The 15,463-nt window shown below is 40.5% G+C and overlaps 1 protein-coding gene across 2 annotated transcripts in view; it reads left to right on the plus strand.

The window, feature by feature from the left end:
* Positions 1 to 517: 517 nt before the first annotated feature.
* The window catches only part of LOC145392516 (PAT complex subunit CCDC47), a 447,784-nt gene continuing 432,838 nt past the window's right edge, over positions 518 to 15,463 (plus strand). For both annotated transcript variants that reach the window (XM_080266910.1, XM_080266911.1), the window contains exons 1-2: positions 518 to 529; positions 2,629 to 2,901. In XM_080266910.1, coding sequence (XP_080123036.1) covers positions 2,629 to 2,901 — 273 coding nt within the window. In that variant the 5' untranslated portion in view covers positions 518 to 529. The remainder of the gene's footprint in view (positions 530 to 2,628; positions 2,902 to 15,463) is intronic.

Raw genomic sequence — 15,463 nt, forward strand, 5'->3', positions numbered from 1 at the left:
TCTGCGCCTCCCTGTAATCTCACCTCCGTCCTGGTGTTTCATGTCCAAATACTGCTGCATACACGTATCCAATCAAGTTGCCAACTGTGTTGTTAACACGTTCTAGTACACGTGTGGACTCACCCTCAAATGTCAGGACCAACTTGCCTAGCCCATGGCTCCTACGCGCCTCATGGGACAACATAAGATCGGATGATGAATGAATGATGAATGAATATATGTGTAAGGATTTATTATATTATATATATATATACAGTGTATATATATATATATATATATATATATATATATATATATATATATATATATATATATATATATATATATATATGAATGATGAATGAATATATGTGTAAGGATTTATTTTATATATATATATATATATATATATATATATATATATATATATATATATATATATATATATATATATATACTGTATATGGAGGGAGGGAGTGGGGGTGGTTAAGCGAAATATTTACACAAAAGGTCCCTAGCAAGGTCCAGGTGGAAGCTGTCTGCTGATGTTGTAAGTTTTGGGAAATTTTACATTGCTGTTTACTGGTGTACCTAGAAGTAGTTTTTGAAAATGTTCGCATTTGTGAGAGAGAGTGAGTGTGTAAAAATGCATGTAATTATTGTTTTTGTAACTTTTAAATTATATTTGCATGTAGTTACACGGTTATTTAATGTTGTAAGGTTTCACGTCGGAACACGGTTGCACGAAACCTTGTAACCCATGAAAGAAAAAAAAAAAGAAAGAAATATATGTAGTGCAACTTTTCTGTTATACTGACAGTCTGATTTAGTTATATATATGAATCGGCGGTGTAGTACCTAAAGATGAAAGTGACCAAGAATTGATACCTCCAAGAGTACAGGATAAGTACCGTACAGACTTAGGACAAATAGCCGCTTGTCAAGTTTCCGGTAACCTCATTTAGGCTAAGCTACGAACTGCTTTCCCATCTTTGATAAGAGTACGTCAGCATAACCCTTGGAACCAGTAAATGGTTATGTTTTATGAAAAATAATGCCTTCACTTTGACTTTTGCGGAAGAATGGGGTTTTCATATATTTTTACATAGCTGCCGAGTATTAAAATTGGGAGTTTTTGCTGTTTAGTTCAGTCCTTGGTAAATTTATGCTTTACTTGAAGCAGTAGAAGGACCTTACTAATTCAATTCATTTCCCTTCAGTTTGTTATCTATTTTTCTGACTATTTTAAGGGTGGTAAATTATCTTCTGCTGCAAATTTTTTTCCGCATTATCATCACATACCTTAAGCCGTACTTTTGGTTGTTATGTGGAAGACTTTTGCTTAGTTTACTCAGAGGTGGCTTTTGCTCCCCATTTCCCAATAGGAGGTTAAGGTTAGGTTGGTTAGGTTAGGTTAGGTTAGGTTAGGTTAGGTTAAATTATTAGGTACAGTTAAACTAGGTTAGGTTAAGTTAAACTGATAGGTCAGGAGAGTCCCTTCAGCCATTATGGACAGGGTGACATGGAGGTGATTTGTTTGTGGCCACCCCTTACGGTATTAAGGTGTCTGGCAAGAGATAGATAGACGATCAAGGTGATTGAGAAAAATTATGCTACAAACTTCCAGCTATTACCTAAGTTCATAGTGAGGGATCCGTTCCCTAGATTCAGAGTGAAAAACCATGAGGATTCTCTCTGCAACTAAGTAAAATCAATGGATGGTCACAAGAATTAGATATAAAAGCGGCATACAGTAAAATCTCGATATGACGGACTTCAGCAGACCAGAATTTGCTTTTATTGGACTGGAGGAGTAACCGGACTGAATTCCTATATGTTGGAAAAAGTCTAATAAAGCCAGACGCAGTCCGGACTGCCTGACCACTTCAGCTGTGTTCACCACAGCAAGATGAATACAGACATGTTTATCAGTGTACAGTACACTATTATTGCCAGTATATATATTATACCATTTGATTAATGTAGTTGGGTCTGGTTAGTACTTGGATGGGTGACTGCCTGGGAACACCAGATGCTGTTGGCATCCCTACGTCAAGTGGGGTTGGTGGAGGATTAGTGCCCCTCCCTGTAAAACAATTAACTCTAAGCCCTTGGCCACCCTGTCTGGGATACATGGCGTCTGGCAATGAATGAATGAATGAATTAATGTAGTGAAGTTATAACACAGTACTGCAATGGTAGTCTGAATAGTTTAAAAACCATTCATACGATCTGGACTAATGTCTGATATATTGGAAAAAGTCTGGATTAGGAGGGGAAAGTCTGGATGTTGCTTTTATCGGAATTTCACATTTTTCAGAATGGCTTGGGGCCCCAATTAGTCCATTATAGTGAGGTCTTACTGTATAGTGAAGGATTTAAGGAAGAATATTTGTAACAATTCATTCTATGAAGAAAGGCTGTAACCCCTTCATGAGAGCCTCCATAGCTGATTAAAATCATACACTTACAGTGAAGGGGTTAAAAGGAACAAAATGAGGGGTGCTGTATGTATATAAAACATTAAAGCAGGTTGTACCAATTTTACTTATTGAACATCTTACTGTCAAGATTCTGTTTTTTGTTTCGTATGTCTAATGAAAACTGTGTTAAGATGTTTGTATAATGGTAATCACTTTTTTCTTACAGATGAAATCTTTCGTATTACTCCTTCTATTTTTGTGGGCTGTGAGTGTCAGTGCCCGAGCCCAAGAGTATGAGGATAATGACTTCGCTGAATTTGAAGTATTTGAGGAGGAAGATGAATTAATTGAGGATGAAGAAGATCAGACCACAGAAGAGGGCACCCGTGGCGGAGGAGGAGGCGAGGCTGGAGGAGGTGTGGGTGGAGTTGGTGCAGAAGAGGGAGGATCACGAGCTGGGAGGGGGATGGAAGCTGATGAAGATGAAGTTATTGTAGAGGTAATGGTTAATGTATCTGTACTTGCTGAAGGACGTATATCTGTACCTACTGAAGGATGTATAATCTGATACGTGCACAGCCCTGCATGTTAATCATGAAATACACTCGACCCTCAGTTTGGCGGACCCTTATTTCTCGGATTTTGGATTTCCTGGACACGAGCTGAGGCTAGACAATACAGTATTATCAAATGCCAGACATATGCCCGTACAAGTCCGGGATTTTCAACAAAAGTCGGGCCATTATTCTCCCATAAAACTATAAGCAGCCTGCTGCACAACACAGTATAATTTTAGCAAGGTTTTGACTCAATAAAGGCCATTTGTAACACACACAAGAAATTATTTTCATACATGAAATGGATCTTGGTCACCAACCTGCCTTACGCCTCCAGCTCCTAACTCGTGGCAATATCCCATTTGCCTCTTACCTTTCTCAGATGCCACTATACAGTAAATAGTTTATTGCATAACGCAGTAAGGTTTAAGGAAGTCTTGGACACAATAATATTCATAGGTAATAAAAAAAATATATATTTTCTTATGGACAAAGTCAATGGGATCCATTTCTACTCACTTTGCTCACCTGACAGGGTGTGACTAAATACCGAATCAGCACTTTTCACTTGAAAATATATTAATTTTTTTGTCACAGTGACTCATACACATATAATTATCTGAAAAATCTACTTTAAAACCTTTACTGAATATAACTTAATTAAGAAATTAGGTTTCAGAGCTAAAATGCACGAATGTAAGCAGGTATTTCCCCTTCAGATCGTCAGTGTTTACATCTCGGTCAGCTGATGAGTGGTTGGCCAGTGTTAGCAAATATATCCCCTTCAGATCATCAGCACACCTTGACAGACTTCTGTTTTGCATAAATATTTATTTTGAGTAAAAAAAAAAAAATGTATCTGCATTGTAAATCGATATTTATCCAAAACAAAAGTCCGTCAAGGTGAGTTGTTAGACTAGAGGCAAAACACTTCTGCTGACTTTAAGAAATTTTCACTCTGATTCCTGATTTTCTATTAATATTTAAATGAAGCACAAACTTTTGAATGAATTTCAAAATAATTAGGTGTGCAAACCTATATGGTGATAGAGATTAAAATATTTTTCAATTAAAATTGCTGATTCGGTCCAAGATTGCGTGTTTGTATCTCGATCTGCTGATTAGTGGTTGGCTAACCTTGTGGTGCTCCATTCCTTGCTCATTTTTGTCTTTTTCCTCAGCTGTCTGATCGTCTTCTATCATACCCTCCACATTCTCGTGAACAACTGTCTAAACAACCATTCTTAGGGTTGTAGCTAGTAAAATAAAGCCATTGTGTCAGTTATTATTATTGTTATTGCATCAGTATTATTATTTTATGTACTGTGTATGCTAGTTATGCTGGTATAGGTAGCCTACATTCCACGATGCTCTAGATTATCGAAATAATTGCCGGACAGTATTGGAGAATTCGGACAAAGTATGGTAATAGTCTGGGGAATGGTATGTGGGGCCGGACTTTGGCCATTCCCAGACTGGTCTACCCCCATTTTAGTCCGGCAAATCGAGGGTCGAGTGTATTGTAACTTAAGAGTGATATAAATTGAGAATGCCATATCCACATTAAATTTGTTTACAAATCAGTTTAACTGTTGATAGGAAATAATTTATGGTTTACTGTATACCAAGGTCATCTGATTATCGGGTACATTCATCCCATCTGCGAGAAGCATGAAACTGTGCACACAGATAAGATTTTTAAGTGTTATATCGCTTTGAAAGATTCCATAAGTGACCATTTTCACCTAATTTGCTGCAGAATGTTTAGTAACTGTTGATAGGTCACTATGACTAAACCTAGAAATGTTTCATTTACTGGCCATATCAGGGTGTAATGCCTGAAAACAACATACACTGATCCCTTGGTTATCACGCATAATTGGTATCAGACATTGTGTGTGATTATTGAATTGTGCAATAACAGATACAAGGAACATACGGATTTTATCCTAATTGGTACCAGGCATCCCAAGTGTAAGCCTAAATCTTCCCTTTTACAACAGTTAGGTCCAGTAAATATATACTGTTATGGTAGATATCAAAAACACATATGCATTTAAGGGTAAGTTAAGAGAAAGTGGTGATAAGGGCATAACAAAGGAAAATATTTAATCTATAGTAGGTGGGGGCGCCCATCATCCACCCACTTAATGTAGCGGTGCTCATTTCAGGGAATCTTTACACTGAATGGCAAGTCAAATGATTTCTGATAAACCAGGAAATCATTTACAGCGCTGGGTGGTAACTTATTACCAACCAACACCTGTTCCCTGCGTGTCAGCAAGTGGGTTGGTGGAGGGTTAGTACCCCTCACGTGAAAACAACTAACTAAAAATCGTTTCGTTTCGTTTCATTTTCGTTTCGTTTTTAAAGGCTCCAACATGCTTGCATGTGTCGGCCTTGGTCACCTAATGGTGGCTCTCCACACTGCACGATCCATTACAGCCTCCCTGTTCAGTCCCTTAACCCTTACACCGCGGGCATGTTTACCGATGTTTTGCGTGTGCCGCGGGGTTATTCGGGCTCTGACAGACTCTCAAAAAATATTTGCCAAAAATCAGTTATTAGTCCTAGAATATTAAAATTACATATGCTTATGGCACATACCTTCAGCTTTCTCCTGGAATGTTTGTTGAGCCTTCGTCAGTTACTGTAGGACTTGTGGAGACCTCTGAAGTTGGGTAACGAAGTCTCCACTTTACACTTCCTGACAACCTGTAATATGATTACCACAGCCAGATATTAACACTATAAACATTACTCTATGATTTTCAAGTAGTTTGGGATCCATACTCCAAAAAAAAAAAAACACTGTGAAAGCAAGGAAAATTACGAGCGCGTCTGACCGTCGCACTTGCGCTAGTTTGCTCTTAGTACTCTGTCATTTATTATTCATAAAACCCCTCACACTTTATATTTCTATTACTATATAACACTTATATATATCTACAGTCTTTATCCATAAGTTTCCTTCAGTAGTATTAGTTAATTGTCACTGTAGGGATTCAATTTCTTTCAGTAAAATACGTAGCATTCACTTTCTCGTCCTGTATACTAGCATTGAGAGTGAATGTCACTTTCATCTTCACTCTCATAACTCATAGTATTCAGACATGCTAGAGTGAAACTTTCACCTTCATTACTCCTAGGGTATATACTTGTATTCTTATAATACTACTCATTTACATTTCTATTTACGTTCTCTATTTTGTTTACGTTATTTACATTTCTATTTTATTTACACTGTGTTATGCACTGTCACTTGAAGTAACTTATAAAACTATTTTCCATTGTTCACGTATATTTACATTCATTACTTTCACTTGCTGTTTACACATTATTTACAATTCCACTTCCACTGTTTTACTCAATAGAAAGATCGTAGTCACTCTTTTATCAATTGTCAGCCCTTTACCTCTTTCCACACGAGGTTTAGTAGGGGGTAAAGGTCACAGGGCCCTTTGCATGGGGGTGAAAAAGGCCCTGAAGTCAGCAAGAAGAAACAGACGTACCTCTACTTCGGAAGATGAGAGTAAACTGATAAGGGAGGGCCGGGGTAGAGGCCTACTTAGGGGATATTCAGTGCTACCAATGTTAGCTCTTGAAACAGCTATGTATAGCACTGAAATGATTGGCAGGAAATCTAGACAATACATTATAAATTAGGTAGTCCCAGATGAATGTAAATATCACTTAGGCTTCTCCCTTCCCTCCTTACATGTATATTTATTACGAAAATAGATTATACGGCATATTTCAAGGGGGAAAAAACAGCGAAAATTAGCGAACGAGTGCATGTGAGGTGTTGTCAGGTGATAATTAGCCAATTCCAGGTGTATGGCACTCTCACTTACCTTATTTCTTTCTTGTATATATTATTTGGTATAAGAATAGGGCATAGGGCTTATTTCAATGGATGAAATCAGTGAAAAATTCCAGGGAAGATTTACTTAGCGTAGCACGGCCGGGCAGGCGAGAGGATAGGGTAATGGAGGGGGGGTAGGGAGGGGAGTCAAGAACGGAGAGAAATGGCTAAATTGTCAACAATGGATGGGAGTACAGATGAGATTAGGAGTGCTGACTAGTGTTGGACATTGGCAGTACTGATAGATGATACAAGCCCCCACTTGGAAGCCCAGGTGAATTCAAAATAACACAGAATCACAAAAGCGACGCCCTGCGGTATGATCCCTTGCTCCCAAGCGTCACGAAAGTGACGCCCCGCGGTTAAGGGGTTAACCCTAAGGTCACACTTAATGACCTCGTCCCATGTCTTTCTCGGTCTGCCCCTCATAACCCCACCCCCAATATTAACACTTCTCACCTTCCTCACCCAATTATCATCCCCCATCCTCTCCACATGTCCAATCCACCTCAATCTACCTCTCCTCATCACAACACCAATACACTCCAGTCCCATCCTACCTCTCAACTCTTCCATTGTAAACCCAGCCCCTCCAGGCCTTGGACGCAGGGACGCACTGCACATCCACCTAATCATTGTCATTTCTGTACGTCTGAGCCGGCGAATGTCTTCCTCCCTCACTGCCCAGGTCTCACTGCCATACAGCATTACACTCCTAACACATGCTGCATACAAAGACCCCTTAGCACGTAGGGAGAGCCCTCTCAATGTCAGGAGAGGCATGAGCTCCCTGAACTTCTTCCAACCACTTCTCACCCTAGCCACAGAGCTAGCTCCAGCCCCACCTCCAGCACACAACATGTCTCCCAAATAACAAAACTCTTCCACACACTCAAGAGATTCACCAGCAAGTTCAATCCTTTCACGTCTGACGATCTCCACCTGCTCACCCCGGCACGCCGTACACATAAAATCAGCATTATCTCGCAGTCTACCTCTGATACCACTACATCTCTTATGCACCCATTTATCACACACACCGCACAAGATGGAATTACTTCCCACGCCCTTGTGGCAAACTGCACATGGCCACTCTCCCTCGTCTAAAAATACAAACAAGAAGCCTCCGGCCAGGACTGACAAACAGTTGATGACTAAGGACCGAACAAAGAACATGGTATGGATGGTGGCATGGAATGTAAGGGGTGCAGATGATGAGGTGAGAGAGAGAGACATTGTCCAGGTACTTGAGGGTGCAAAAGTGGGCGTACAGTAAGCCTTTCATAAGTCAAACTGTGTAGGGCTCTAGGGCGGTTCGACTTATCGAATTTTCTGACTAACTGGGGGGGGGGGGGAACTATATTCCTCCACCCAATACTTGCAAATTATGTGATTACTTGTTTATTAACATTAAAGAAGCATTCATAAAGCAATAAAGATGAACAATAAAAACAGTTCAGTGCATGTCAGAGGCTAGACTTGGATAGAATGTTGCATAGATGGAGGGGTGCAACAGTCACATAATTATGTTAAGTTCTGCACTTAATTACAGAGATAGCCCGATTATCCAGACTATATGGTGTGAAGGGGTGCCTGAATAGTCCGAAATCACAATTAATCAGGCGGAAACAAAACACAAGTACTGTTAGATTGATTTATTTACTGGTAAATATACACGAAGCAGCAGAAAGACCTTACCAATTCAGTTCATAATCGTCCAGCTTGTTTCTGTATTTCTCTGACAACTTTCAGTTTGGCAAATTACTTTTTCTTACTGAAAAATTTCCTCCCTGTTGCAGCAGAAAGACCTTCCCAATTCAGTTCATAATCGTCCAGCTTGTTTCTATATTTCTCTGACAACTTTCAGTTTGGCAAATTACTTTTTCTTACTGAAAAATTTCCTTCCTGTTATTATCGTCACTTTCCCCTACGATCATTTCCAGAATGGTGGAAGAAACTCAAGGTGCTCAGAGGTGGTTATCTTTTCCCAATTTCCCAGCTGGAGGTTAGGTTAGGTTAAATTATTAGGTACAGATAAGCTCGGTTAGGCCAGGTTTAGTTAAACACTTAGTTTAGAACAGTCCTTTCCACCATTAAGTTAACGAAATAAAGAAGGGTTGTCACACCAGAAGCTAAAAATGACGGGGAAACAGATTTAACAAGAAACGTTTATTTACCAACCCAGAAATAATCTGAAAAATGTAACAGACTATCAGGAAGAACTGATATGGTAAAGTGCTTTTACTACTTAAAGTAAAGCGTATGTTTAGCCCCCTCAATGGCCGTGAGTTCAGAAATTTGCGTGCTCCTGTGGTCGGCCTCGGGATCATTTTTTCAAAGTTCTAAAATCAATTTCTTTTTCTTAGGTATGTGAAAAGACTCGTCTGGCACACCTGACTTTTTTTTTTTTTTTTAATCCCCCCTAAACCCATTTTGCTATGATTTGTGAAAGAATTAATATAATTAGGATGCGTCCTACATTAGCATGTAAACATCGGCGAAAACATCTGGGATGAAGTGAACTGTGAACCCCTGACTGCATGGGATGGTAGAGTAGGGTCGTGTTAACACACCGGTGACCTTCGTTCCCTTCCTGTAATTGCTCACAGGTTTTTATAGCTCGCCCTAACTCAACGTCATTTACATTGCTACAGCAAAGTGTTGTTCAAGGCCAGCAGCTATGAAAGCAATAATGGAATACATTATTGTTTGTATCAGTCCTCTCTCTTTCACACATACACATAAGAATAAACAAAAGAATGAACTGTAAATGTACATTAACTTTAAGGAACAATAACAACTGTGCTCAGTTGGTCCGAAATATATCGGGAAGAGTGATAGCGAACGAAGAATGTGGAACTGAATTCTAACCTGCGAGAACATGTGGGACGAAATAGTAATTTTTTTTCTGATTAGGAAATATTTTTGTTCCATATCATTGCCTAAAATTGTCTGTTTATCTATCTATAGCCCGACGCCCTAATCCTGCAAAGGGTGGCCGCGGATAAAACGCCTCCAAGTCGCTCTGTCACCCACCATTTGACTACCCTCCCCCAACTCACCCCCCCTCCCACATATACCTCTCAACTCCATCCCTCCACTTCATCCTCGGTCTTCCCCTCCCTCTCCCTCCCTCCACCTCACCTACATACACCCTCTTAGTCAGTCTTTCATTCCCCATTCTCTCCTCATGTCCAAACCACTTCAGTGTATTTCTCCTAATCTTCTCAATCACATCCACATCCACCCCACAACGTTCCTTCACTTCTTCATTCGTCAGCCTGTCCCTCCATGTCACTCCGCATGCTCCTCTCAAGTAACTCATTTCCACTGCTATCACTCTTGACTTGTTCCCCTCTTGCAAGGTCCATGCCTCGCTTCCATACGTCAGGGTAGGGATCACAATACTACCATGCAGTGACTTCTTAACTTCCAGACTCACCTCCCTATTTCTCATCACTGCTTTCAGTGAACCAACAACCTTCTTTCCCTGCTGTACCCTTTCATGCACTTCATCCCCCAAAGTTCCATCCTTACTCATCACACTACCCAAGTACTTGAATGCACTCACATTCTCCATATTGTGAAACCCATAATTTTTTGTGCAGGCATACAGCCTAAAGACCTTACCAGTTCAGGTCATATTCCCCTAGTTTGTCTTCTATATTTTTCTGACTAATATGTGGATGGTATATTATCTTCGATTCTCCTGCTGAAAGAATCTTACTCAAAACTAGGGTGCATGTAACATAAGCACTTAAACATCGGTGAAAACATCTGGAGTGAAGTGAACACCTCATTGCTTGGGATGTAGAGAGGGCTGTGTAAACATACTAGTGACCTTCGTTCCCTTCCCATAATTGTTCGCAGTTTTTTATAGCTCGCCCTAACTCAGTGTCTCTGACACTGAAATGTTAAAGTGTCATTCAAAGCCCTCAGCTATGAAGGGGTTAATGGAATACATTATTGTTTGTATCAGTATGCTCTCTTTCACATACACACACACACACATAAGAAAGAACAAAAGACTGAGCAGTAAATGTACACTTAACTTTAAGGAGCAGAAATAACTGTATGCTCAGTCGGTCTGAAATGTGTTGGGAACAGAGATATCGAACAAAGAATGTGAAACTAAATGCTGACTAAGAGTAATTTTTTTCTGATTAGCAAACATTTTTGTTCCATTTCGTCCCCTAAAGTTGTGAAACCCATAAATTTTCATCTAAACATACAGTCTAATGACTTCACCAGTTCAGTTCGTATTCATCTAGTTTGTTTTCTGTATTTTTCTGTTTTGAAGGTGGTAAATTACCTTCCCATGCTGAAAGATTTCTTCCTTTATTATCATCAGGCTCTTTAAGCTGTACCTATCATTGTTTCCAGCATAATGGAAGAAACTTACTCAGCGTACTAAAAAGTGGCTTTCATTTCCCAATTTTCCAACTGGAACCCGGGTAAGGTTAGGTTAGGGTAAATTATTAGGTAGTTAAGCAAGTTTAGGCTAGGTTAAGTTATCAGTCACCTCACCAAATTCCACCTAACCACCCTTGTGATCGAGTTGTGAGCAGGAGGTGTGGGTGGGGGCAAACTCATGCTCGTTTACACGTGCCTTGCTCGCTACCAACCAGATGCTTCCTGTTTAAACCGGAGCTATCATACGGATAATTCTGTGTATTACTGTACCACTGAACCATTCGGTCATGGCCTGGATATACCGAAACCTGGATAATCGAGCTTTCACTGTACTTCTCTTTACAGTCAGTTTAATTACTTCACTTTACAGTCAGTTGAACTAAAATGTAACGCTTGGAATATAATAAAGTAAAATAATGCACTTGGACTATCATCATCATCTGGACCTCCTTTCCCACCTTAACCCGCCGCGTCCCGGAGACGTGAATTCACGTCCTCACATGATGTGCACTCATATCCCGGAGACGTGAATTAATGCGGCAACATTCAAGGTCCCTAATTTGGACAATTTTTAATTTTCGCGAGTGATTTCACGAGTGATTTTTGGCACGTATACATGGGACACCTTCCTCTATTCCTCTACAAGATGCCAAGCAGGGACAATGCCTTACACCGCATAACCTTCCCCCCCCCCCCTGCATGCCATAGTCTCGGCAATTCACCTGTTACCAGTGACCTGGCCAATAAAGACATTCAGGGCCAGAGTGATTCCCCAATTGATGACAATGTGGAGGACAAAGTTTACATAGCATTAGAGGAAGAAACAGTCAGAAATGATGATCAGGTAATGTGGGAAAAAAAGGTCATGAATGGTGATGAGTTAGTGAGTGAAACAATGCTTATAATGCCTATATTACTGTTTGAAAACCAATATACTCTTGTACTACATATAAATTCTTACCAAGTAAATAAATAAATACTGTTTATGAGTGGATAAAATAGTTACCCTCCCATAGAACTCGTTTTCTTTGATGCCAGCCTGTTAGAAAACCCAGTCAGGTAAGGAGGTACTTGTACCTAGATCGAGTATTTTAAACCTCAGGTTAGCGATTTCTCTATGAATTTTCGATGTTTCTCACCAAAAGCGGATGTTTGAGCCAAAAAAAAAAAAAAAGTCCAAAAATGTCGGGACCGGGGCGTACCACTGCCCAGAAAACGTCGGGATGGGGCGGGTTAAGGCAGGGTGAGGAGTAGCAACATCCAGACAGCCCAAAGAGTGCCCAGTCCAATGGGCCACGCTTCCATTCACTCATCATTCAAGCCTCCGGAATCCTGGCTGTATCTGATATGCCAGAAAACTTTCACCACATTCTGTAACTTCACATAAACTTATCTGGTAGAGTCACTCCGACTGCTGTCACATTAAAAAAGGATGCCAAATCCCTAATCATGCACTTCTCACAAAATTCATCCAGCCAGCTTGATCTCTTGTCAGTCCCGTCTCTTCACCGACCTACATACCCCTCTTCCTTACACACTCATCCACCGTATCTCTACCTTTTCCTTGGCCTACCTCGCCTCCTTCCTCCTTCAGAATCACTCAGATATACCTTTTTCACCACTCTGTTATCCATTTTCTCCACATGACCATACCATCTCAGTACACTCTTCGATTCTGGTGTCCTCATACTTCCTCACTCCACGCCTATCACGAATAACATTATTCTGTATCCTATCCACTCTCTGTACTCCACATACATCCCTCAGCAGTCCCATCTCCACTGCTGTCGCTCTTGACTTTTGATTTTTATGCCACACCATAGTCTCACACCCATATGTAAAAGTTGGCACCAATACTCCTTCATGTAAGCCTCGTACAGCTGCAACAGTCAAGCCTCTGTTTCTTATCAAGGCCCTCATAGCACCAGCTACTTTCCTTCCTTGTGTCACTCTACTTTGCTCTTCTTTTGCACATTTTCCTTTCTGTTCCGTCACTGTACCCATCTGTTTGAACTCTCACCGATTCCAGTGTCTCTTCTTTAACTGTAACATCACACTTGAAAGTCATCTTTCCTCTCGATTACCATCACGTTACTCTTTTCTGTGTTTACTTTCAAGGCACGACGCTTACAGACATCAGCAAAACCGTGCACTATAAAAAAAAAACTCATTTTTTTTAATCGAGACGAAGATGCAGTTGACAGATTGGTGATGATTGGCTGAATGGAACATTACTTCATACTCTTTTTATTATTAATTGACAACATATATCTGATGGGGAAATTTGGGTTAGTAAATGTTATTCGGACATGTTGCATTTAGCCAATCGTCACCAACCTATCAAGTGCATCTTCACCTCAATAAAAAAAACTGAGTATAGTCTACCAAGTTTGTGTTTAGTATTTGCAAGTAGCATTGCATCATCAGCATACAACAAATATGAGATATTCCATCCATCACCATTCATTACCTGCGCCATCCCCCTCTCCATTACTCGTTTTTATTTCTCCCATCACCCTATCCATATATACAGTAAAACCTCAACATATTGGACTTCAGTAGACTGGAATTCGCCTTTATCAGACTTGTGGAGCTACTGGACTGAATTCCTATATACAGTCACTACTTGTTTTACGTTGATTCTGTTTACGATAATTCGCTACAACAGTAATAGAAAAGTTCCACCCCAATATTCGATATACAATAAATTTCCCGCTATAACGATTTTGCCATCGGAAAGCACCAGGCACACGCAAGGTGACCGTCGCTTGTCTCAGGCAAGATGGCGGCCCTGGCAGCTCATTGTTATGGTTCAGGTCCCACCACCCCTTCAAATCCCTGTCTTTTCATCTTTTTCATAAGTGCCCACCTGTTATTGTCACCTCTCAGCCAAACATCGTACTTCAGTACTGTGGATTTGTGTGCCCAGTGGTAAGGTCAGTGCCATTGTAGGCCCCAGTGCTATAGTTGGTGCAGGTATGGGCCCCAGTGCTAAGGTTGGTGCAGGTATGGGCCGCAGTGCTAAGGTTGGTGCAGGTATGGGCTGCAGTGCTAAGGTTGGTGCAGATATGGGCTGGATTCCCCTCCCCCTAACCTGTTCCTGTCTGACTCAGAGGCTGACCACTAGTGCCTGTAAGCACAGGCTGTCCCCCAGCCGCGGGGGGAACGACTTAGACCAACACAGGAAGGAATGAAGCTGGGTTGTCATTTATGGTTCAGTCCTGGTTAGGTGACTTTGGGAAGTTGAGTTGACGTAACCCCCCTTTTATAACGTGTTTCAATCTCTCGATTTACAATCAAATCAGTATACGATAAGGTCTGAACTGACGTAACCCCATCGTAAAACGAGTAGTGGCTGTATCGGAAAAAGTCCGATAAAGCCAGAAGCAGTCCGGACTGCATGACCACTTCAGCTATGTTCACCACAATAAGGTAAATTAAAGACATGCTTATCAGTGTACAATACAGTATTATTATATATATTATACCATTTGATTATTGTAGTGAAGGTATGGTATAGTACAGTACCACAATGGTAGTCAAAACAGTTTAAAAACCGTTGGTGCGATCCAGACTAATGTCTGATATATAGGAAAAGGTCCGAATTAGCTGGGAGAAGTCTGGATGTCGCTTTTATCGGAATTTCGCTTTTTTGGAATGGCTTTGACCCCAATTAGTGTTATAGTGAGGTCTTACTGTATATTGAACAACCATGGGGACATCACACAGCCTTTTCACACGCCAAAATTGATAGTGAACCATTGACTTAGATGCCCATTTACCCATACACATGCCTCACTGCCATAATAAAAACATGACGGCACCTAGCAGCGTACCATCTACGCCAAACATATGGTAAACCTTCCACAGTCCGTTTCTGTCTACTTTGTTGTATGTTTTTTCCAGATCCATAAATGCCATAAACATCTTATAGTCCTTCTCACAAGTCTTCTTTGCTATCTGTCTCACTGCAGATATTTGATTCACACATCCTCTGCCACTCCTGAATCCACCCTGTTCATCACTCACTAGAACTTCTGATATCTCTCTTACTTTCTCTAAAATAATTCTTCCATATATCTTCCATACAACACTCAATAAACCTATGCCACAATAATTCTTGCACTCACTTCACTCACCTTTATTTTTGCACAGGGATACAGTCACAGCCTTTTCCCACTCTGCTGGCACAGTTTCACTCATCCAAGCCTTCTTATCTCCAACAA

The sequence above is a fragment of the Coenobita brevimanus genome, chromosome 22 (assembly GCF_032717465.1).
Source record: "Coenobita brevimanus isolate Jiangsu-jjx chromosome 22, ASM3271746v2, whole genome shotgun sequence".
In the NCBI taxonomy this organism is placed as follows: Eukaryota; Metazoa; Arthropoda; class Malacostraca; order Decapoda; family Coenobitidae; genus Coenobita; species Coenobita brevimanus.